General features: G+C 39.1%; 1 protein-coding gene across 2 annotated transcripts in view; it reads right to left on the reverse strand.

Annotated features, from left to right (window-relative positions):
• RB1 (RB transcriptional corepressor 1) overlaps window positions 1-25,596 on the reverse strand; it is a 3,440,561-nt gene that overhangs the window by 2,030,157 nt on the left and 1,384,808 nt on the right. For both annotated transcript variants that reach the window (XM_044073175.1, XM_044073174.1), the window contains exon 11: window positions 16,416-16,493. In XM_044073175.1, coding sequence (XP_043929110.1) covers window positions 16,416-16,493 — 78 coding nt within the window. The remainder of the gene's footprint in view (window positions 1-16,415; window positions 16,494-25,596) is intronic.

A 25,596-nucleotide genomic window follows, 5' to 3' on the forward strand; every position in this document is an offset into this window, starting at 1 on the left:
GTAAAGTGTGCCAAGAAGCTCAAAGACCCTAAAGCAAAGGCCAATGAAGCCTAGACCTGCTTCCCAAGTCTGTCCATAGCCTGAGACTTCCGGTTGGGCAGATGGACAGATGAACTCTCCTCAGCAAGTTCCTTTTAGTGGTGGCCACTATGACCATGGCATCCACAGCTAACCCCTTGGCCCAGAACTGTTTATCTTCTAGGGCAGATAATGTTCTGTCAGGTCTCTTAGGGATGCGTTCGATGGTGTCCAGAGTGTTCCACAACTGCTGTGAAATAAACTGAATGAGTTCATCAGTGGGTGGGGTCACCCAAGAGGTAGACGGGCAGGTGCCAAAAGCCTGCAGTTAAACAGATTCCTCTGAGGAAGGGTTTTGGGACTTCCAGCCATCCCTTTGTTTTAACATTTCTAGGATGTCTCCAAAGGAGACATCTTCAGTTGGTGACTGTGGGGACCCTTCCCCCTCATCAAAATCTGTGTCCTCGGTGACTGACTCCTGGGGGGAATTTAAGTGCTTCCTCTTGCACTTCATTTTCTGAGGAACCTACGCAGGAGGATAATCTGGGGATGTGTCAGAAAATGACAGAACCTGAGTCCTCAGCACCCACTCTCCCAGTGGAGAGGCAGGTGGAATAATAGAGCTGGAGGGATACCTGTGCCGAAGGGGGAGGTACCAACTGAGTCACCAAAAGTGAGAGGGCCCTCTCCATTGCCTCAAAGCCCCACCCCCCCAAAGAGGGAAAGGGGCCCAGAACAGAGATAGACTACCTTGGGACTGGGGTCACTCCTCACTCTGAAGAAATGACTCTCGAGATAGAAGCTGGAGCTAAACTAACTTGAGCCAAAGCCCCGGGTAGCAGGGTTGGCTACAATAAACCTCCAGTCGAGTTCTGCCCCTGAACAAACAGGGTAGCTATAGCTCCGAGAGGTCTCCAGTTCCAAAGCCACTGAACAGCTCAGGGGGATTACCGGTTCTGAAGATGTGAAGATCTCAGGAACTGGCAGAGTCAGTCCAGGGAGATGCAGAACAGATGACTAAGTCCTCGGAGGAGGTTAGAGGAGGAGTGGTCAACAGAGTAAAAGAAGGCTCGTTTCCAAGACTCAAAGGTGATGAAACAGAAAGGGGGCCTGAAAGTCCTCTAGCCCGCAAGATTTTATTCACCAGTCTCTCCACATAGAGTTCAGAAAGACTTTTGGTGGAGCAGATAGATGAAGCTGAAGGAGACTTAGGCCTCTGCAGAAAAACTTCTGGAACTTCTCCAGAGAAAGGATCTATTGATGTTCAATAAGTTCTTGGAAAAATCTTTTTTGTTATGGTAGATGAAGCAGAAATTTTGTCCTGCACTGGAGCCTTCGATGTTGAAGGGCTTGAGACATCAATATGTGCTGGAGCAGTTGTCGACACAGGTGGTTTAGAGCCAGAGGCCTCTGGTTCTGAAGATAATTTTGGAACCAAGTGTTTCAATATCTTAGGCCTTGGAATAGACAGAGAAGTCAGAACCAAGAGACTCGTCTTTCTTTTTCCACTGAAGAACAGGACAAAAGGGAGGAAATGTCAGTTTTTGCTTTGTCAGCAGTAGATAAGGCTTCACTAAATGCTGAGGGAATCAAGCCTTTCAAAATAAGTTTACTGCGTCTTTCAACAAGTACTCTGTGACTGAACCCATGACATATGCTGCAGTCCTCTTGCAAATGAACGGGACCCAAGCAATAGAAGCAAAGGGAATGGAAGTCAGATGATGGTATTTTGTGGACCCACTTTTGGCACTTTTTAAAGCTAGAAGGGGTCTTACCCTTCTCAGCCAAGTCAACAAAAACGATACATCTGGAAGACAGTCGCTAACGCTTGCACTCACACAAAGTTTAAGATAGAAGGAGAGAGGAAAGAAGGGGGGGGGTTTGTAACAGAAAAAAAGGGGAAAAACTAACAATGATAATAGTTGTAGAAAGTACACCAACATATACAGGGAAGGGATATCAACTTGCAAAGAAAGAAAGCAAGCTTAAGAGAGAGAGGGAGGGGACACTATCAACGATGATAGTTAAGGAAAATACACTAACATGCAAGGGGAAAGAATATCAACAATGATATTTTAACGTTACACTATGTGTAAGAAGAATATTAAAGTATAGGGAAGCAATTAAGTAGAAAGAGAGAGACAAATCTCTGACAAATAAAAGGAAAAATGTATGTAAACCCACTGAAATTCGAGAGCACTAACAAAACATGACCGTTTCAGAAAAGCGGCAAATGAGATCTGAGGTAATTGTGAGAGAGGGACTGTAGGTAGAGAGTTTTTGGCAGGTGCAAGCTCTAGCAACAGCCGAGTCAGTTCTGATATCGCAACCAGACCCATCTGTCAAGGATGAAATGAAGACTGACATCAGATTATGCCATTCCATCATGGAAGGAGGTCTGGTGGCTGGCAGGTAGTGACAAAATAAAGAATTAAACACCTGACCCAGATCATAAATGTCATCTATGGGATTTGAAACTCTACAATGCAATGAAAAAATTTCACAGTTTAAGGTGCATTTTATTTTGTACAGATAAAGCAAAACTTCTGAGTACAGTATCCTGCAATTCATGACATACCTCCAGAAATGGTGAAACAAAAGTCCAAATGGAATAGCTCTTAACAGATGTTAAAAGTCTAATCATGTGGTTAGGTACTTCACCGTCTTCTGTTTTAAGGGCGTCTTGTACAGTTCATAGTTCATATTCTAGTGTTCAAACTGATTTGCATGGGCAAACACATTTATATACATATAAAGTAAGTACCCTGCATTTTGTCGAAATGAAGGTCTGTTGACATCTGTTTAATTAACCACATTTAGTCAATATATGCAGATGGTCGACCAGTGAGCTAGATCAACAATCTGCAGGTAGGGATATATTTCCTTTCCCCAAGGATTGTGTGATCTTGGAGTTAGGATCATAGGAAGTTACTAGGCTAATAGCCCTAGGGCCCTTACAAGCCTAGCCATGCTCTACCTTTTATTTCCACGATCAGCACCTACTGCCCTTGTCCAAGAGGGACACAAATGGAACCCCCAGGGTGAATTTACTGTTACCCATCCAATCATCCAGATTGCATTTGAAGAGGACCAATGAGGTGTTATGTTTGACATGAAGTAGGAGTCTGTTCCAAAGGTGTGATAACCTCTGGGAGACAAATCTGTTCCTCCAGAAGGTTCTATTAATGTCACATACCACGCTGAAGTCTTTAGAGCACCTAACCAGTGTACCATTTGACTTGTGGATATGAAGCATTTCCAATAAAGCAGGGTCAGAGATTGCCTTATATGCAAGGCAGAGATTGCCTCTGAGTAGTCTGTATGAAAAAGAATAAAGTGACAGTAATTTCAGATAGTCTGTAAATGACAGATGCTGAAGACCTTGAATTTTCCTTGTCAGGAAACTTTATGGTCTTCTCCAATTGTTGCAGGTGCTTAGAAAGGTACATATCAAAAGGGGCATTGTACCTGATAAGAGAAGAGTACAGAGAGGTTATAACTTCTTTTTATCTGGAGGCAATGCCCTTACTTATAAGACGAGCAATACAGAATGCCTTTCTTACCACTGTGGAGACATGGTGATCAAAGGTAATATTGCTGTCAACCTGTGCTCCCAGGTCTCTCACCAGTGAGTGCGTACTTAGGGTGTTGCTACTGATGCAGTAGTTAGCAGGAACATAACTCTTTCCAAAAGGGATGATAATACATTTTTTACAGCATGTTTAAGGGCATGACTTTGGCACCAATCATTTGTTTGACCCTCTTGTAGGATGTTGACATCATCTGGAGATTCTATAACCATTCCCAGTTTGTAGTCAACATCAAACTTTGTCAGTCACAGACCTTTAGTTTTTGCTTGTACTTTGGAGAAATAAATTCCAAACAGTAGAGGTCCAGGACTGATCACTATGGAACACCACTGGTTACAGGTCTGCTATTGAAAGTGGATTCGCCTATTTTGACTATGTGTGTTCTATCAGTGTGCCAGTTACCGACACATCTAATGATACAAGGATTGATACGAAGCTGGGTGAGTTTGTCAATGATGCCTGAAAGGTTGATAATGTCAAAAGCCTTGGCTATGTCTAGGTAGGCTGTATGCACATATTTCCCTCATCCAGACCTTGGTGACTGTTTCAAAGACGTCCACCAGATTTAACAGGCATGATCTCCCTTTGACAAATCCAAACTGAGTAGGGTCAAGTGTATCTTTGTTGATAAGGTCCATGATGATTCTCTCTACGGTCTTGAAGATGAGGCTAATCAGGCTAATAGGGCTGTAGTTCCCGGTGTCAGTGGAAGTACCACCTTTGTGCAAGGGAATAACAGTGACCATTTTCCATTCAGCTGGGATGAAGCCAGTGCTTAGACTATGACTGAAGAGAGTACCCAATGGTGAACCACAAACCTTGACTGGTCTGGCGTCATATTTTCGTTTATCCAGAAGTGGTTTACAGAGTACCCAATGGTGTTGCTAATTCTTGTTGGAGCCCATGTAGGACACAGCCTGAGATGTTATCAGGTCCCATAGATGCAGTGTTTTTGGCCTTAGAGAGCATGTTTACAACCAGCTCTTTAGAGATGGTAGAGGGATGTCATGGCATACATGTGGTGGGGACAGGGGATTGATGTTTTCACAACTAACCTGTGGCTAACAGGTTCTATGTCCACAAACTCAGTATATGTGATATCATTAACTACCAGCTCTGCACAAATTTGGGCCTTTCTTTTTAGGTTACTCTTACAAAGAGCAATTTTTGACATTCCTTCCCTTTATACCATACATACTTTTTTCCATTCTCCTTTGTATTATTTCCATATAAATATAATATGTGTTACTTAGTGTGATGGGTCTCCATTTTTTATTTAATTCTTCTCTTCTTTATCCCATAAAAAAAGTTAATATCCCACTACATAACTCTTCATAAACAAACCCTTATTTCAACATGTCAATTCATTAAATTCTCATACATTTCATATCCTATATATACCACCTGGGCCAGATACTAAATGAGCATTTACTTTCCTAAGTACTTCATCCAATTTACTAATGGTAATTTCTTTTGCAAATTGTTCTCAACTCTTTTTGGGAACTGCTTTACTTTCAAATCTCTCATTTTCCATCTTTATACTCTTATACACATTTCCCACATGTTGTACTACAATACTCATTTGCTCATGTCCTTTTTTCCTCTCCCTTTACATTTTTAATTTCTCTCATCTTTTTCCATATCATAAAACTGTCTTGCATTATTCCCTAAATTCTCTAAGACATTTCTATAAATTTCCTCATACTTCACTTTCATTTCCTTTTTTACATCACCCTACCACATAAAAAAACACTTTATACTTCAAGTTCAAATCGACCACTCAGACCAGACCATTTTTTTTTAAAGTCCTTCATAGTTATATGATTCGTCCATAACCGCAACACTTTCCACTCTCCAGTTTCATCCCATAATTTCTCGTTTATTCTTTTTATCCTCTTTCCTACTTTAATATACTCCCTTTCGTCCATCACTTCCATTCATATTGCTAAATAGTCTGAAAAACCCATTGCAACTGTAACACCAACTGCTAGCCCCAAGCCTTCCGATAATCTAAAATAACGAATTTCAGATCCAAGTGCCCCCTTCTGTAAGTCAGTCAAATTACTTCAGTTCCATACAGCTAATTTATCACATTTTATCACTTCCAGTATTTTTTACATATGTTCTTTTCATGTCTTCTCCTTAAATCACAATTAAAGTTCTCTGCAATTATAATCTTAATGTTAATCACCATAGTCTAATATTTGATGAAACAGATTCTCTCTTTCCTTGGTAGTTATACACACACATAATGCTATAATTCTATAAAAATCATTTCTCCACCTCACATCCACAACAGTTAACTTGCCCATCCCTACCAATTTTGCAAGTTTTTCACTTTTTTCCATAACACAGCCACTCCAAAACAACTTTCACTTTAAGTTCCATATTATATTTCCACCCCACAAATTTTCTGCTTGCAGTCTTTCTTCAATTGTCAGGAATCTTACATCCTCTAATAATAATATCCACATGACATTCAGCACACAATCAGTATCCCTATCTTTCTTAATGTTCATATTTACTGAAAATACTGTAAAATTGTTGCTTTTCCTTCTTTTAAGTTTAGAAACCAGAGGAAATCCGAAAAGCTCAAGTCTGTCTGGTATCCCACTGGTGATCCAGAGGATGACGGGAGTAACAAGAAACAGAGTACAAAGGATTCGTCCAGATAAATTCACTTTACCAAGCAGATCTAGGAGACTTCTCTCCGATGCTCGCCCTGTGGTTAGAATAAAGACACCTTGGTAAAGTTTCAAGTAGTTTATTCAGTTAAGTAAATATATGGAGATGAGTTCTTGTTCTAATACACTGCATTCAAGTGCATCAGTTATTTAAAGGCAGTTACAGACCATGGTGGGAAGGTCCAGGGGAGATGATGGGAGGAAAATCTGGAAAATGTTAAAAAAAAAAAAAAAAAAAAAAACAAGGAGTCAATCCCAAAGTTTAAAGGTTAGTCCCATGTGTGAATATTCCTGAAAGACCTAGAAGGGTTTGCCAGCTCAGAAGCCTTTAGAACCTCATTCTTAGTAAAAAGGCTTTTATTTTTATCAAACTGACAACATACCATGAGCTTCCGCTATAGAATTATATTTAAGAAAATATTTTCACTTGAGCTTCACCAGGTCTATCCAACAGATTTTTTTTTAGAGTACTTTACAGTTTGATCATTGAAAATGCCTACTTTTATGAGAGTATCACCAGACTTCATTAGCCTGTTTTGTATCAAATGAAATATGAGAAGATGAGTCTATGTTTGTGGGGCCCATATTCTGTGAAGTAAATTATGAAAGCTTTACTATAGAACTTTTCCCAGTCTGTCTTGTCCTTATCAATGCTCAATGCTTATATCAAATGTAATACAAGAGGCTCTGCCCACCTTTACAGGGTTGATATTTCCTGAAATACATTATGAAAGACTAATCTTCTCATTTGGCAAAAAGGATTACCGTGCCTGCTTATAAGAGGCTCACATACATGATTAATGTGACCAGCTCCATTCTTTTTTCTGATGAAGACAGCCTTTTTATATGCAGGGAAGGTAGCCACTTAGAGCCGCACTCCAATTTTTTGAAAAATACACAAATCCATAGAAATAGCTTACAGTGGAAACAAGTCACAATGCCTATTTTTACAGAGCTCATGGCTGTGCACAAGTGAGACCATAAAACCTTTTATGTAGGCTTTTTGTGCCAGTGGAATAAAAATACAGCAAGTGGTGGACTACAGACTGTACAAAAGCTTTAATAAAAATAAGGTATCTCAAATCTTCAAGCATAGGCAAACTGTGCCTATGGTGTAAGGAATACAGCAGTGTTGAGTGGGGCCCTGGGGTAACACTATAGGCAAACTGTGCTTATGGTGTATGGAATACAGCAGTGTAGAGTGTGGCCCTGGGATAACAATTTTCACTGTACTGCAAATTACATAAATGTTAAATGCAGTCCAAGTGGCTAGAAGAGCTATACTTGGTTGCAGTGGGGTATGCACAGTTACAAGAATACCCATGGTCTCAGAGTGTGGTTCTGTGGTGTTCCAGTCTGTGTTCACTATCAAGACTTTTTCTGGCTCCAGCAGTTACATAATAGCTCTTATGTTCATACTGTTCCTCTGTTCAAGTTCTAGGTGTTGAAGTCAGGGCTCTTCTGTTCAAATTCTTCTTTTCTTCAAGATCCAAGTGGTGAAGTTAGTGCTAAACAGGGTTAGCTGACTCTGTGCCAAATTCTCGTTTTTCCACCTCCAAACTCTCAATAACTTTTCTCTCCTCCTCCATCCTGCTGCTTTCCTTAGGCTTCTTCATTGTTGCTATACGAGCCCCCCTACACCATCTAGCAGCTCCAAAGAGTAGGAGAGGTTCCTTGACACCCTGCCAGCCAAATTTCCCCTAATAGTATAAATACCATCTTGGGTCTCCCTTGACAAAAGGCTACCAGCCCAATGAGACCAACCCAGTCAACAACAAATAAATAAAAAAGTGCTGAATGGACTGCTGCTTGTTGCATACCAGTGCTACTTTAAAGTGAATGCACCAGATCATGTCATGTCAGATTTTATACTCTTGAGCAGTCACTTACAGACCTGAAGTCAAATTCAGTATGTCTTCTTGTGTAACTTAATGGAACTCCAAATCATAGGTTCGTAGGTTGGTACTAGGCTATCTGCCTTAGGCATATACAAGCCTAGCCATAACAATTCCCTGGCTATTTCTTTCCACAATACTTACTTCCCTGGAGCCCTGTCTAGCAGGGCGACTGACATGATCCCCGGGATGAATTTCCTATCTACCATCCAATCGTCAAGGTTCCTTTTGAAGAGGGCCAAAGAGGTGCTCGGCTTGACAAGTATGGGCAGTCTATTCCAGAGTCTGGGGAGTCTCTGGGTCAGGAACCTATCCCTCCAGCAAGTTTTGTTCATTGTGATGACAAGGTTTAGATCCCTGGAGCGTGTGGCTCTGAGGGATTGAGATTTCTTTAAGTGTCTAAAAACAGAAAGAAAAAAAGCATGCTTCAGAAAAACTCTTTAATACAGCAGCACAAGTAAATCCACATTTCTTTAAGTGTAGCATGTCCAACAGCTCTGGGTTTGATATGGTCTTGTATGTTAAGCAGAGATAGTCTCTGAGTAGACGATATGTGACAGAGTATAGCTGGAGTGTTTTTAGACGGTCAGTATAGGGCATCTGCTTTAGCACTGTGATTCTTTTAGTGAGGTATTTCTGTGGCCTTTCCAGTTGTTGCAGATGTATTGAGAGGTACATACCAAATGGGGCGTTGTATTCTATAATGGGTCTAACGAGGGATGAGTACAGTGGGACAATGACCTCATTTTTTCTGGATGAAAAAAGCCCTTAGCGATGAGGTGTGCCACATAGAAGGATTTCCTGACTGTTGTGGTGATGTGGTTTATGAAGGTGAGACCACTGACAACCTGTGTCCCTAAGTCTCTTATCACACTTTTGATGTTTAATTTACTGCCACCTATGTCGTAAGTCACAGGTACATGTTTTTTCCCAAAGGGGATAACTATACATTTCTTGGCATTGAGCTTGAGCCCATGGCTCTGGCACCAAGCATCTGTTTCTGTAAGGCTCTTTTGTAGAATATCCACATCATTTGGGGATTCAATAATGGCTCCCAGTTTGCAGTCATCTGCGAACTTTGTTAGCTAGAGTCCCTTAGTGTTGGCCTGTACTTCAGAGAAGTAGATGCCAAACAAGAGTGGTCCCAGGACTGAACCCTGAGGTACTCCACTTGTCTGAAGCTGGATTTGGAGTCGGCTACTTTTACAGTGTAGGTTCTGTCAATAAGCCAGTTGGGAACCCATCGAGTGATGCAGGGATTAATGCTCAGCTTAGTAGGTTTATCTATGATTCCAGAGTGGGGGATGGTGTCAAAGACATTGGCGAGGTCCAGATAGGCTGTGTGGACCTCCTTAACCTCATCCACTGCTCTGGTTCCAGCAGCACTAAGCAAATGATTCCAGCAGCACTAACACACTAACAGTGTCCTCTGGGAGCACAAACCACAGACTGTTCAGCCAGCTGATGCTACAGTAAATGATCTCTATTAAAGGACAGATCTAATGGTTACAACTTTTCAGTGCACTAACGGGCCAATTTAAAATTCACATCACCAAAAGCAAAGTCCCATACCATATCTTTGCAAGAAACAGGTCCCCCTCTATGACCCAACAAACCCATACCACTCAAATGAACTTACTTAAAGAACTTGAGTCATTTTCTATTCAATCCAACATATTCATCAGTGACTTCAACCGTCGCACTATACAATGGAAAGCATACACAACCTCAAACTTGTAGGCACAAAAATTCCTGGACTTTGCCAGCACAAATGGCTTGTACTAGATAGTCCATATGCCCAGCATGGGGGGATAGTTGCACCCCCCAAATCCTATGTTCTTGTTGATCAGGTTGGGCCATAAAGCTGTATCCTTTGAAATAAAAATAAGACCTGGGACACCAAGTAACCTTGCAAATTTTATGAATTGTTCCAAGCAAGCCCTGCTTCTTACTTTTAAGTGAGACCATGACAAAATTTCAAGGCCCCCAAAACACAGGGAACACTGATGTCAATGCAGAGTCGATCACAAAAACGTTTTACAATCATGTATAAGCATGCAGAATGGCAGAAGTACCTTCTTGAAATAAGGACAGGACAGACTCAAAAACAGCCACCCTCGTAGAATCCCACCATAAACAGGTTGCATAACAAAAAGAAAATCATGGCCAAAACAGGAAATGAAATGCAGCGAGGTAAGAACTCCCTCAAACTAAATAAATTCCTCAGGGGACTAATTTAGTCTATCAAAGCCAAATTTGAGGCAAAAGTAACCTCTCAGGATAAAGGACAACCACAAGGCATTTTTTAGCTATGTCCAAAAACTCAAAGGCAATACACAACAATGTGCTAAACTAATTATAAATGCAGACATTTATACTGAGCTGGAGGATATAGCAAATCTACTGGCCGATAAACTCAGCTCTAATTTTATGCCACTTTTCCTCAATCATGTCTACAAAGATACTTTCAACAATAGCGCCCCAAACAACTATCACTAGGGAACAGGACCTCAATGCACTCTCCATGGCCAGAAACACCTGCTAATATTCCCGGATGCCTACCTCAATAGCATGAAACATGTTCACAGACAAGTACAAGGGTAGTGGTCCTTGCAAGCTATTTTAAGCCTATCCAATTTCCCTTTGGGTACCTGAATTAACTTATCCTGTTTTGTTGTTAGAATGGCCTTACCCATAGTCAACAATTCTATATTACCCCTAGTGAGAATAATTGGGTTCATACCTAAGATAATAGTCTTCTTGGGATTAATGCTTCTGTTTTGCTCCTGGTGACAGAAGGAGCAAAGGGACATTATTTCCTGAAGCCTGCTAATCACCGAAAAGCCTACCAATTGCTTCATAGGTGCCAGGTTGGAATTTGTGCTTATATTTTGCTCCTGGTGACAGAAGAAGCAAAGTGCATTGATTCCTGACTTTTTCTGGTTGGGCAGCGAGTGTCTGTGTTTGACACAAACCTTCCTGATTGATCTGGTTGCTCTTCAAGACATCTATCATGAAAAGGCAACAACAAGCCGACAGACCCTTGCATCATTTGGGACAAGACTGCTGATGACCAAACAGCCTCTGGCCTGCTTCTCATCTTAGGATTGGTACTACTGTTTTGCTTCTGACAAGAGAAGAAGCAAAGGAGCATTGTATTGCAAAAGTGTGAAGCTATGCTGAGACCAGCACTAGTAGTAGCCAGGCAGCAGACATTCAGGCAACTCCCCTCTTTTTATCATTCGTGACAAGCTAATTCTTTCTTTTCAGTAAGTACTACTTGAATTCCTGCTGTGTAACCTAACTTCATAATGACTGACCAAATACTTCATCCATAAATCATTAAGGTCTACTTATTAGCTCCCCTCAATGGTTTGGCAGTGCCCTCGTTAGATGCAGACACATTGAGTTGACACTTTTTTCTGTAAAAGCACCACTGAAATTTCACCAGTACCTAGTTGCACACAGGACAGCTAGTTTGCAGTAACAAGCATTGCCCCCCCCCCAAAGTTGCAAACTGGATACTCCTGATGTTACTTTATATCTCACTCCAACTGTCTAATCAATAAAAATGGGTCCGTTGCCAAAGATATGAACTTTCCCACTACTTCCATTACCGGCTTGGTATGGGTATGGGTATCCTAAGCCAATGTATAAATTGTCTCATGTTTACTGACAGCCAGTTAATTCATAAACAAACTGACATGGCATGAGAGAGATGTATTTACACAATGTCAATAGAGATAAAGCTCTCGCATAAAATCACTCAATGTCAAGGAGGTTGTCAGTAGTACACACACTGCCACCCATCACACACAATTCAAAGCAGACACACAGCCTCACATATGCTGAGGGAATTGAATATAACCTTCCTAAACCCCAAAGACCTCCTAGACAAAGTAAACATAAGAAATACCCTTAGCAGCCCTGAATGAACTCTTTCAAAACACCCACATCAACACATGGCATCTCTACTTCTAAGCCCATAAGGCAAGCCACCATACAATCCAACATTCTGGTTACTGGAGACTCCATTGTGAGACACTCTTATGTCCTCTCACCAGGCTGGGTAAGGAGAAAGTCTCAGTCAATTGCTTATCAGGGGCCAGGATCTGCCACATTATACACACACTCGGGTCATTGGACAAGTACCAGTATAACTATCATCATTGATGTTGGTGTAAATGACCTGAGACTTACCTCCATAGACTATATGAAGAGAGACATCATGTGTGTCCCAGGCTGGTATGAGCCTAGCACTGAACAGCATTTTACCTTCTCCAAGGATGATGCCACAATATAAACAAAAGGTGACTGCCTTAAATAATTGACTTCGTTTCTGGTGTTATTCTAAGGGAGTGCAATATTTGTCAGCATTGCTTTGCCAGGGACTGTCTGCACCACTCCCCTCTAGGCATTTGAATATTAGCTAAAACATTGCCCTCCCCCATAGTGCCATTTTTAGGCAATGCCAAATTGAAAGTACTTCTGACATGACAAATCAAAACCAAGAAAAACTGAATATGTTACTGCTCAATGCTAGGAGTCTAAACAAAAAACTCCACTCCCTAGGAGCTCTCTTCACCCTAGAGAACACTGATGTCTGTGCAGTCACTGAGACATGGTTTAAAGCAATGGACAGCACACAGACAGTGCAAGGTTATAATGCCTTTCACACATTTATACTACACAGACGGGGACTAAAGGTGGAGGTGTCTTGATTTACACCAAAAATAAATATAACTCCAGGTTGGCCAAACAGGACAATGCATTTGAGCTTCTCCATGTCCAAATCACCCAAGGCAAAATCCACTTCCTTACAAGCTACAGGTCTCTCTCTATGTCCCAGGAAGCCCATACTATGTATTTAAACCTAGTGGAAACACTCACCATCCAACCTAATATTATACTCATGGGCAACTTTTATTACCCCACTATTAACTGGGAATCATACACAACACCAAACACAGATTCATAGATTTTATAAACACAAACTCCCTGGACCAGACTGTCAGTAAACCAACCAGGGGTGCAGCCATACTGGATATGGTCCTCACTAATATGGGAGAGTGCTGTATACCCACTAGAGTAATTTCTTCTCTGGTAATGTCAAACCACAAAATGGTCTCCTTTGAAGAAAAAATAAAACCTGGAACCTCAGCTAACCCTGGAATATTCAGGAACTACTCTAAGGCTAACATCTTACTACTAAGTGATAACCTGACAAAATTTCAAGCTCCTATGAACCCTGAGAACACTGCTGCCTATGCAGAACTGTTCCCAGAAACCCTGTACAAGCATGTTAATAGCTGCATAGAGGCAGCTGTACCTACCAAGAAGTGCAGAGCTAACGAAAAAAGCAAGCCACCCTGGTGGAATCACATCAATAGGTTGTATAACAGTCTATGGAAGATCCACCCAAAGACAGGGGAATGACTGAAGCTGTTCTCCATTCGCTTGGTACAAAACTTGGAGAGGCGCAGCAGTTAAACAGTGTTGTTAGGGGGACGGCTAAACTGTGCTTCTTGCTATTTAAGATGCATTGAAGGATATTTTCAGGACCCATCAATGCAGTATTTTTAGCTTTTGATAGTCCATTTAGGACTTTCTTCTGTGACAGTTGGAGGCAAGTCGGTTTCAGGTATAACTTGTGGGACAGACAGAAGTGAGTGAGGGTTAAAGTTTTGAGCATGATTTATAGGCCAGTAGGTTTGCTTAATCTTTAGCCTCAGTGTAGGCAACATCACTTATAATCAGCTCAGCAAATTGCTGTTTTGTGCTTCTGAGGTTATGAACACAACTAAAAACGGCATTGTTTTTGCCTTAGGATTAAGTAGCTATTTTAGCCTCAAATTTGGCTTTGGTGGATTTTATTAATCTCCTGAGTTGTTTGAGTGATGACAGCTCTATCACTCTGGGAAATACTCTTCTTACTTTTGGTCAACATTCTCTTCCTTTTATTGTAAAGCTTGCTGATATTATGGTTCCACCATGAGGGGCTGTTTCTGGGGTTTACCCTGTGCTTGTTCCTATAGGGTATGGCTGCATCTACACAAAATATGCAATTAATTAAAAAATTAACCTATCTACTCACCTATCAGGGCCACTAGAAGCACTATTAGCTTCCAAACAGGCTTCATGTCAAATGAATGGAGGACTGCAACTGTTGTCCTTCTGCACAAGGGTGAGTCATCCATGGACCCAGGAAACTACTGACCATAAGCAGAGTCTCATGTATAAGGCCATAAAAAAATCATGGACACGGTAACTAATGACATAGGAAACCTTAAGGCATTGGATTCAACCCAGATTGGTTTCATAAAGAGCAGATTAACTTGATGGACATCTTTGAGAAGGTCAACAAAGCAGTGGCTGTGGGCAAAATGGTATACTGCCTACCTCAACTTAACCAAAGCATGACACAATATCCCACTTTGGCATTGTAGACAAGCTCAATAAATTAGTTATAAACCCCTACATCACCCATTGGATAAGCCAGCTGTTTCACAGATAGGACACAAGAAGTCAGGATAGGCGAGTCTACCTCTTCAAAATGGCCAGTCACTGAGTTCCCTGGGGATCAGTGCTCCTTTTTGGCACCTATGTCTCTGCAGTTAAGTCCAATGTCAAAGGCTTCTGGCTGCCCAAATTTGCATGAGTGCAAACTAGGGATAGTCAAAGAATCCCCACAAAGATGAATATTCTCCAAGAAGGTCTGACACAGTGTAATACATGGGGCCAGAGGGCAAGTCTAAACTTCAATGCCAAAAAGAAAAAGAAAAAAAAAATAGTTTCTTTCTGAATAATAACCACCCCGCCCAGAAATTACTGCATTGCTAATACATCCCAAAGTGTTGACCTTGTGGTCAGGGTTTTGGGAAAGAATGTAAACAGTGACATGGCCTTTGACCTTCATGTATTTACTGTATTAAAGAAACCATTCTAAGCTGCACAACTTATAAGCAAGGGTATGGTATCTAGGTCAAAAGAGCTCACTGTTCCATCATACTTGGTCCTCATTAGACCAATCATCAAGCACAATGCCTGGTTTAGTATGCACTTGACCAGGCATACGAAACAACTGGAGTGTCCACAGAGGATCCTCACAAAATGAGTGCATGGTGTAGACAGCATGCCCTAAGCAGACAGCCTCAAAGCCTTATCTATGTACTTGGTCTCTTATAGACTGCTGAGAGATCCAGACCTTATGTACCAGTTACACATTCGCAAAACAAATGTTATTCGAAATACCCAACTTGGAGCTTAAACCTCATCTACAACTTAAATAAGACATGTTGGAGGTACAGCATATCTCAGACACTACCCCTTCTCTGGAAGAAGCTTTCTATCCATGTGAAGAAGATTTCCTCCCTGTTCTTACTCAAGCTTAACCTGGATCAGTGGATGAGTAAATCGTAAATATACCCTTGGTCTGATACCTATGTTCCTCTTAGAAAGACCAAGCTTGCAAACACTCTAGCATCCAGACCCAAGCTATACCTCCAATAAAATGAGTTGCATTAAAACCTGTCAAACATATCTGGAAAGCATGGCTAGGTTTAAAATGGCCCCTCAGGGCTGTTAGCCTCGTAACATCCTATGAACCTAAGCCACGCTGCATTTACGCTGCAAAGCCCATTGAAGACTGTGTCCTATTCCACAGTCTGCTTCGAAAGCAGTGCAGTAGTGACTGCAAAATGTTATACTTTTAATTTCTTTGTCACGTCAAACAATTCTATATCAACACATTTACAGCTATTCTAATTAACCACTAACTGCCATGAGCCCTTGCATAAATTGTTTCTGATCCATGTTGTAGTACCAGCCTGCTCATAAATGACATATTATGTAGTACTAACTTGTCCAAATTCCATCTGAAAAAGCACAGGATATGCAGAAATGAGAATAAGGGTTCTGGGGAGAACAGCAAACCATGCATAAACATGCTCTAAAACTATACTTAATCATACGCATTTGCACACAACTTAGGATCCAGATGTAGTTCCAGAGCAATCACAAATCTGTTTCAGAGGCAAAGATACTACAGCAGTTGTCAGGTTTTTGATAGGTTTACTTTACATTTAGTCTCAGCTGCTACTTGTGTTTTCTTTACTACACTAAATTTGAATTATGATGACTCAAATCAAATGTCAATGAAATTATATTGAATGGTAACCAAATAATTCTATCACCACATTATGTCAACAGTTCGTGCTGCTAATGCTTACCTTACAGGTGTCTGTGGAGGAATAAGGACATTTTTTTCTTGGGAATTGCTTTTTCTTGGAGTTCTTTCTAACTCGGACCTAGGAAATAAATAAATAAAAAAGTTAGACTTCTAAATCTTGGTAGCAAATGTCTTCTCTGTTTACTTCTAAGTAACTGATTATCTGGTTTTCACACCCACGTAATTACTGATGAGATTCCAACTCTGAGTTCCAGAAAAAAATAAAAACGTTTAAATGTCCATAAATAGAACAATCAGCCAAAACTATTGGTAACGGGACCTCACTGCCTGAAATGCATAAACTACAGGATCACAATAAAAATTAAACGATGTTTTCACTAGTGTTACTCTAATGAGTGGTAAATTGTAATAACCACCATTCAAAGACTGGTACGACTACAGACATCATCCTCACAAACAGTAGCAAAGACACAATGCATGCTGTACACGTATTGAGCAAATTCAGTTAGCAGGAAAATAAAAACAAAAAATAACTGCTTTAAGAAAAATGACTGCAAAGATATGAGTTTTTTACTGTCATGACATTAAATTCTGTAACTAAAATGATGCCACACTCAAAGTCTATCCAGCCACAACCATTCAACCAATATACAACATGAAAACACTCTCTCTATCAAGAGATCAGCTAGGGAACTTCCAAGTTGGCTGCAAACTGATCAAAAGGTTGATTAGATCTCTCCCAGCATGAAAAATGAAAGTGAGAAAGGAGGCCAGTGACAACTACCAATTTGGGTGAAATTCAGCTACTGGCTGGTAATTACACTGCCTGGATGCAATCAAGAAATTTGGGAAAAGTACAAGAAAATCACCCAGAAACGCAGAAAAACTCTTAAGAAAAATCTTGCAAATGCTCAGCAAAAAAGCAGTTCAAGTTTTAGCTTTGGTACAGGAGTTGGCCTCAAGAAATTTTGAACAAAAATTAAAAGTACTCAGAGATGTTTAAAATAAGTGAACTGCTGAAGAACAGTAGCATAGCTAGGGTGGGACGAGAAGCGCAAAATGTTGGGGGTGCATAACCAACAGATTTGGATCTCTCTAATGCAGGTTTACTCCAGCAATCAGGGAATATTGCAAGGCAGGTGAGCGATTCAAGTTACTGTATCCAGCTGCCTTCAGAGTATTCTTCCTTGGAGTGTCAGTCATTTTTTGATGCAGAACAAGCTAAGGTGGAAATAAAAAAAAAGTTTATCCAGCAAAAAAGTGCACTAGCAAGCAGAAGGGGACTCTACTTCTTATTCTGACAATAAAGCTCATAGAGAGACTTTGCCAGTGAAACATTTGCCGGCGCTCTACAGGAAAAAGCTTCAGAGACAGAAAAATCTTAAGAGTTAACTAGAAGAATGAGGAGTACTTTAGACTTGAACCAAAGTTCGGTGTTGGAAGATGGAGATGATCAGGAAGAATACCAGCAGCACTGAAATTACTGAATAAATGGTAAACTATAAATCATCAGTCACATTTGCAAAATGCGGAGCTGATAAAAAATAAAAAAAAAAAGTGGCTGAGAAAAGACTAGGCTTTTTATGACCATGTTAAACTTGTGTGGGTGGACTGTAAAGAAAATACCCAACATTATGTCACAAATGTTTAGGAGGACACTAAAAGGAAAAAATTAAGTAAAATAATTTTTGTTCTTATTAGTATTTATATAAAATATTTCATGATTTAAACGGTTTATTACACTGTAAAGATTTATTGAGTGTGCAGTGAGGGATGTTTTAAATGTAGGGGGAATCTTTACAGTGACTGCTGTATATGTTAAACATATTAAAGTAAATAAGCACCTTTTAGTTGTAAGAAATATAGGCTTTAAAGTATAACAAGAAAAGATGTTGCCTGACAGAAGCAAGTTTAAGTAAATATAATACTGTGATCTTGGGCTGCTGGGGTGGGCTAAGGAGTAAAAGTATACCGATTATATGTAGAACAATACTCTCCCTTGTTTTTACAAGAGTGGGTGCGTAAATTGAAGTCCTTGTTTTCTGCTATAAACATTTTTTTCTTAGCAAACAGACTTGAAAAATAAGACAGAAGTATGGTAGCTATGAAAAATGCCAAACATCTGCAAAGATATTAGCTTACCTTTTCAATTAGCAATGCTCTCAGTGAGAGACAAGTAGTTTGCAACTGAAGCCAGTTTAGCCAGGGAATTCTGTACATTCTGTTGAGTCAAATTTGCAAAGAATCCTTCATGCAACTGAAAAGTTGTTAGCCATTTTTCCTCATTACATACTACTTTTACATGTAGATGAGTTCTCTGCAGGTGCAAGCAATTAAGCTAGAGAGTTTTTTAGCTTTCTTTACTGAGGTAAATGCAAACTTTAAAGGTACAATGGCAAACAGTCCAGTGAAAAATAAAATATGAAGTTATGGGGAAGTAGATAAGAGATAATAGCCTCCCCAACAACCTTAACTCTTTAATACATTTAATAGAACTGTACATGACTTAGTTTTATTTAAAGTTGCCAATGCACTTTTTCTTAGTGCTAAAAGTTTGTGTTTTCTAAAAAACATAAAATGTGTCTTTCACTTTTAGGAGGGGAATAGAGAGAAGAAAAGAACAGACAGCAATTGGTGTAAGTGGTAATTCAGGTTGTAACATGCACTTTAGCATGGGTACCTCACATTTACATTAGATTATGCCTGTGGAGGGCAGCTGCCAATTTTGGGAAATTCTTCCTATCTGTAGGGTTAAACTTCATTGTTGAAAATGTTCACAATTTTATGTTTGTAGTACGTTAACAGGAGATTGAGGTGTTCTGAAAATGTATTTAGCTTTTTGTTTGAGGGTTTTCATTAAAGCTAAAACTCTTGAAAAATGTCAGAGTTAAATGGAGTTGACTAGAAACAACTGTATAAAAGATTAGCCTGCCAAACAGTGTGTGCATGCAAGACAAAAGTTGGAAATACACATTCAAAAAAATGTCATGTATAATAAATGGGAACAATAGCTTTTTGTCAATTGCTACTCTCTCCATATTAGCTTGGAATGTAAATGGCATTATAGGTATAGACAACAAGGAAAGAGTACTAATTCCAATTAAGAAATGCAAACTGCAAATAGCAATGCTGCAGGAGATATATCTGGACAGAAATGAGCATATGAATTTGACAAAGGTGGATATTCAGCAGAACATCAAGGACAAGGTCATGGGATTAATAATACAGATTACTAGATGGACTGCAATAGTGATAGAAGAGGGGAAAAGACATATTTCAGCAGGGAGTATTACCTGCAAGTGGGGAATGGAAATTCATTTGCAACTATGACGGCGTATTAGGGAGACCTACAAGGAAAATATAACAAAACAGGGTAGATTTCTGAAGAAATTCATGAAAATATTTGGCATAAACACATGAATTCAGAAGCAGGAACTTGGACAAAATTTACATAGTACTCCCCAAGGTATAATAACTGGGCTATATTTCACAGGACCATCTGCATTTGATTGAAAGCTTCAACACACATCTGATAACTATTTTAGATCATGCACCAATAAAAACAAAGATAAAAATGCAGGATAATGAAGTAAAATGCATACACTAGTGCTTTCTCATCTACCTGTTAAGGGGAACTTAAGGAATGGATAGTGGAAATTACTCAAGAGATATTAGGGAATATAGAAATTTCTTCAGAAGGGATAGCTGAGTAGGTTAAAATGAAAATGGGAACTTAAAATTAGATTAGAAATAAAAGAGAAATGGTTGAGTAGTAATATGAAACATTTAGAGGGGCTGACAAAGGTTAAAGTGTTGCAGAATAAGGGGAATCTCACAGAACAAGAAGAGGAACAGCTGTAGAGAGCTAAAGAGAAAATAAGGGAGTATTCTGATAATATGAATGAGTTTAGAAATGCTGTTAAGCAACTATTTTTTGATAACTCTATAGCACAATGACTTAGGCAACAGAAAGTAGAAAGGGTTGTCATCAAAGTTGGGGAGCCTATGACAACATAATTAACCAAAGATCCTATAGATGTAGTAGAAATAGTTCTGAAAATTTCTGAAAACTTGTATAAAGCAGAGGGAAGTGGAAATCGAGAAAAAAAGTACAAATCAAAATATTTAAGGAAGCCTTAATTATGTCAAAATTAGAGAAAGAGGAGACTCAGCAACTGATAGTGATGATAGGATTGGAGGATATAAAATGATGATGTATAATCAAGGAAAGTCTCTAGGAACAGATAGTACTCCTGTGGAAGTGTGAAGTTGGGAGGAAAGAAAAATGATAGATATCTGGAAGAGTTTGTTTAATAGTATTTTCCAGCATCTTGGAAGAAAACTGTGGCGACTGTATTGCCCAAAGAGAGTAAAGGCTCATCAGACCCAACCTCATACAGACCTATTTCAACTTTAAACTATGATTATAACGTGTTTATGTCCATACTAGCTAAACAGATGGCAAAGGTGTTGCCAAAACTGGCAGATACAAAAAAAATGTGGTTTTGTGGATGGAAGGCAAACATTTGACAACATTAATAGAACAATGGTGATACAAAGGTAAGCAGAATGTAAAGAATACAACTGTTTGCAGGATTTGATGCAGAGAATGCATTCAGCAGACTAAGGTGGAATCTTATGAGTAAAGCAATGGAAGCAGTTGGTTCCCTGATAAATAAAAGCATTAATTAGGATAACATATAAAGATTCCTCTGTGACAAGTTGTGTCTGAACACAGGAACCAAGCATGGATGTCCTCTTTCTCCTTTACTTGCTTTATATTTAGAACCATTGCAAAGAAAATAAGGGACTCAGAAATTCAAGGATATAATTGGTAGGGCAAGTAAAAACAGTTGTATTTACTTGCAGTTAATACTATTTTGTACTTTATAAATCCAGAAAGGATATCTCTATTGTGGAACATTTTGAGACGCTTTCAAGTCTTTATGGGATAGAAAAGTAATGAAGATAAAACAATGGCTATGGCTGTAATTTATGTACCCACACATTAATTGAGTCAGTAATACCCATATTAACTGGGACATAAGATGAAGTATTAAAGATTATGAATTAAAAAGGCTTCTGTTATGGCAGCTAAGGATATGTGGGAAGAGACTAAAACGATTATACAAAACTGAGAAAATGGAAACTCTTGTTTATGGATATGGATAGTACAATGCAAACAGTGGAAATGTTTTAGTCCCTTCAGCTTGACTAACAACCAGAGGAGAAGCTGTGGACTATAATGAATAAAGAGTTAAAGGAATAATTTACCTAGGAGCCAAAGAAGGCAGGTATTAAGTGGAATAAGTCAATCATCCCCAAAGATTAAGGTGAATACCTGATTTGAAGAGACACTCTAGAGCTACACAGTTAAGGTTTGTATACATAGTACAAGCATAAGGGTATAAAAAAAGAAATATGAGTGGTGATGAAATGGGGGAGGGGTTAAGAAATAAGGAGAAAGTAGAATAACGGATGCATGGTTAATGGATGTATGGTCAAACAGAGCAACACCATGCACACAGAATATTATTTTCATAAAGTAGTAGAAACTGTTCTAAGAACAAAGCCAACACAGGATTAAAAAAAAGGATAACTGCCAATAGATCTGTCTGGAATTAGAGAGAAAAAAAAATAAGCAAGAGGAAGCTGGGAGTAAATCTCTACAGAGGGAAAGGAGATAAAGTGGGATGAGGAGATGCAGAATTTTGGATTCAAGTTAAGCACTGCCTTCCCAACCAGGGATTAATGTATGAGTATAGGGAAGAAGAAAGGGATGGGAGAATGCTAAATGAAAGACCAGCTCTAGTAAAGGTTTTTAGTTGAGTTTAGAACAGAAGCTGCTGTTAAAAATATATAATTAGTAGGGAACTTAAATTGTGCATAACTTCAATAATCAATCAGATAAGGTTAAAAAAGATTGAGGAAAGAGACGGGAAAGACAATTAAAAAATGAAGGGTTCAAGAAATAGAGAACATGATTTTGGATGCAGGACATTCATGAGAGCAACAACCATATAGAATATGATATTCATAACATAAAAGAACTACGCCAACACAGGAATGGAGACAAGCACTTTTTCTAATAGGTATGACTGCAAGTAGGGGTATAAAAAGTAGCAAGGGGGCTGGAATTTATTGGAGAAAATTAGCAAGGGAACAAATAACTAGGAAGCAAAAGCTAAGTAAAAGGGATGAAGCCATGCAAATGCTTGGACTGGAAAGATAGATACTGCCTTCTCTTCTAGGGATTAATAAGAGTACAAGAAAAAAGAAAGGGACAGGGAAGTACTAAAGGAAAGAAAAAAAAACAGCTCTAGTAGCATTTTTAATTGAATCAGGAACAGAAGCTGCTGTGAAAAAAACATAATTAGTACTCATAAGCAATATTGTGCAATAACTATAAGAATCAGAAGTGTTTAGAAAAGAACGGGAAGATGGGGAACAGAAATGCAATACACAAAGAAACAATGGCAGGACAAGTGTATAGCTCCCAAACATGCAAGAAAATCCAGAAAGTTTATGATTGTTGCTTGGAAGTATTTACATTGGTATTTTTACATCCCAAGCAGACTTCAGAGAATTTTTCCTGAGACAGACAGCAAATACTGGACATGTGATTGGAAAGAGTGGAAAATGGAAATGTTTATTGGCAGATTTTAAAATTTCCCTACAATGTACGTCATTAAAAATCTTGGGAGATCAAATGGTTGTAACTGATGAAATAATTCTTTTGAGCTAGGATATAGGATCTGAATTTCCAAAACATAGCAACACCTTACTAAGTTTATTGTTATTGGGTGCTAAAAAAGCAATTGCTAAAAATGAAAATCAAAATCTAGACCATCTGTAACTCAAGTACTGAATATTGAAAAGGAGATAAAAGAACGAGAGGTGAGAGTGATAAAGTGATAAAAGAGAAAAGGGCAAATTACATAGAAATAAATGGAACATCTGTGGACAATACATGCAGAATTACATTCAGGAGGTGTGACATTTAATAGAAGACAGGAAATGAGCAACTTTTGTAATTACTGGAGCGAATGAAAAGTGTTAAAAAGCAAACATATGCATACTGTATGAAAATGTTTTTTTTTTACTATTACTGTACGTATAACTATACCACTTCTTAAATAGGTAATGTTTAACAAATATGTTTGGAAACAAGAGATCAACTAGCTTTGCTAAAGTACAGAGGTAAAGCCCTAAATATGATGTGAGTGGCCCAAGTTTGACTAATGGTTCAATCATCTGATGAAACTGGACTGAAGTGGGACAGATATAACAAGACTTAGCCTGGTCTCTCTTTCGGAGGAGAGTATAGGAACATGCTGATGGCCAAATCAAGGGATCATAAGCAGTAATTCCAGTGCTGTGTGAAAAATGGTACTATAGTTTCTGAGTGGCAGGCAGCAGGAAAGGCATGTCACTTTCAATGCATGTATTTCTCTTACGGTGTCACTGCACACCTTGTGATGTCAGAAAGGAGGTAGCTAGACAGCATACCGCTCAACCTGGAAACATCAAAAATCTAGCCAAAGGCCCATGAAAAATAGGTACAAATCTGCTGATTAACATACAATTTGCATACATAAGTATGTAACCCCACCCATTCCAATGGAATTGTGGGATATCAACTTTCAAATGCAAATTGAAGAACAAACAACCAAAATATGGCCCCAAAGACCCAGACCCTGTAGTAAATGGTAACCATTTTCTTTTAAATGTGTAGCAATGTTGTTCACTGGGAAGGGTGAAGATTAAGTACTTTAGGAATTTGTTTTCGGTGACTTGCAGTATGTGGGTTTTATGGTAATAGTAGGGCATTTAATGGTAGGAGTATTCTAATCTTAGCAAAAGAATATTATAGTTTGCTAGGACCTCCAAAAGTCATTCTTCATGGCCTTCTGATCAGTGGCGTAGCTGCAGTTTGTCGCCCTTCCCCCCTCACAAAATCATGGTGGAATGGGGCCTCCCCATATACAGTCCTCCCCCGTGCAGCCATTCCAATGTTCCATTACTTGGCTATTTCGCTCCATTTACCATAAATACTGTAATGTACATACTGCTTTACTTCTACGATGATTTGGATTTCATTTAAAAGTTTTATTTTACATTTTACAGCACAACACTAATAGACATCTGCTAAACAAAGCAATGCAATCTCCCAATGAAAATAGACTTAACATTAAAACTTCTCTGCTCCTGAAACAACATTGAAACCCACATTCAAAGAAAATACATCTGGCCGGGGCAGACCAAGATTAACTTTGCGCTGTTTTCAAATCACAGGCCCCTTGCACATGAAACATACATGTGTTCTTTGAGGCCTATAGTGGCAGACAGAGGAAGTAAAATGGAGCCTCTAGCCAAAATGGTGGATTTCCATTTGAAAAAATGTTTTGAGGGGAAAGACCATGTGCTGAAGGACTCATGGCACTTATTGAGGAGTCTAGCAGAGTTGGATTTTGTGGAAGTAGTGAATTTTTTAAGTATTGACGTGAAGGACTTGTATCTAAGTATCCCCCATGAGGAAGGCTTGGAAATGTTCCAAAAAGCTCTTAGGAAGGGTACTAAATTTTCTAGTGACTCAATTTTTGTGCTGTCAACCCTTATCGAACTGGTGTTGGATAATAATTTTGTCTGGTTTCAGGGTGAGTACTTTAAACCGACTCTGGGAGTAGCAATGGGAGCAATAGCAGCCCCAGTTTTTGCTAATGTAGTTTTATGGTATTAGGAGACAGAATTTGTCTTGGAATCAAGATTTAAATATAAAATCTATAGGTACTATAGATTTTTGGATGACATCCTGATATTGTGCACAGGGGGAGAGGATGAGGTAGATGGATTTCTTGAATATATCAACAGTACTATGAATTTCTTAACCTTTACAAGTACTAAAGATAAGGAAATGGTCAATTATTTGGATGTACATTTATATAAGGATTTGAGTTGTAAGAGTTAAGAATTATCAATTTACAGGAAACCTATTTACTCAAATAAAAAACAATGTCTTCTTTAATGTCACACAAGCGCTTTCACAGAATGCTTCATCAGGTGTGTATATATATATATATATATATATATATATATATATATATATATATATATACACATACATACATACATAGATATACACCTGATGAAGCATTCTGTGAAAGCGCTTGTGTGACATTAAAGAAGGCATTGTTTTTTATTACTTTCTGAAGACTGAATCA

This window comes from Protopterus annectens, chromosome 5.part1 (genome assembly GCF_019279795.1).
Source record: "Protopterus annectens isolate FY-2018-M chromosome 5.part1, PAN1.0, whole genome shotgun sequence".
In the NCBI taxonomy this organism is placed as follows: Eukaryota; Metazoa; Chordata; order Ceratodontiformes; family Protopteridae; genus Protopterus; species Protopterus annectens.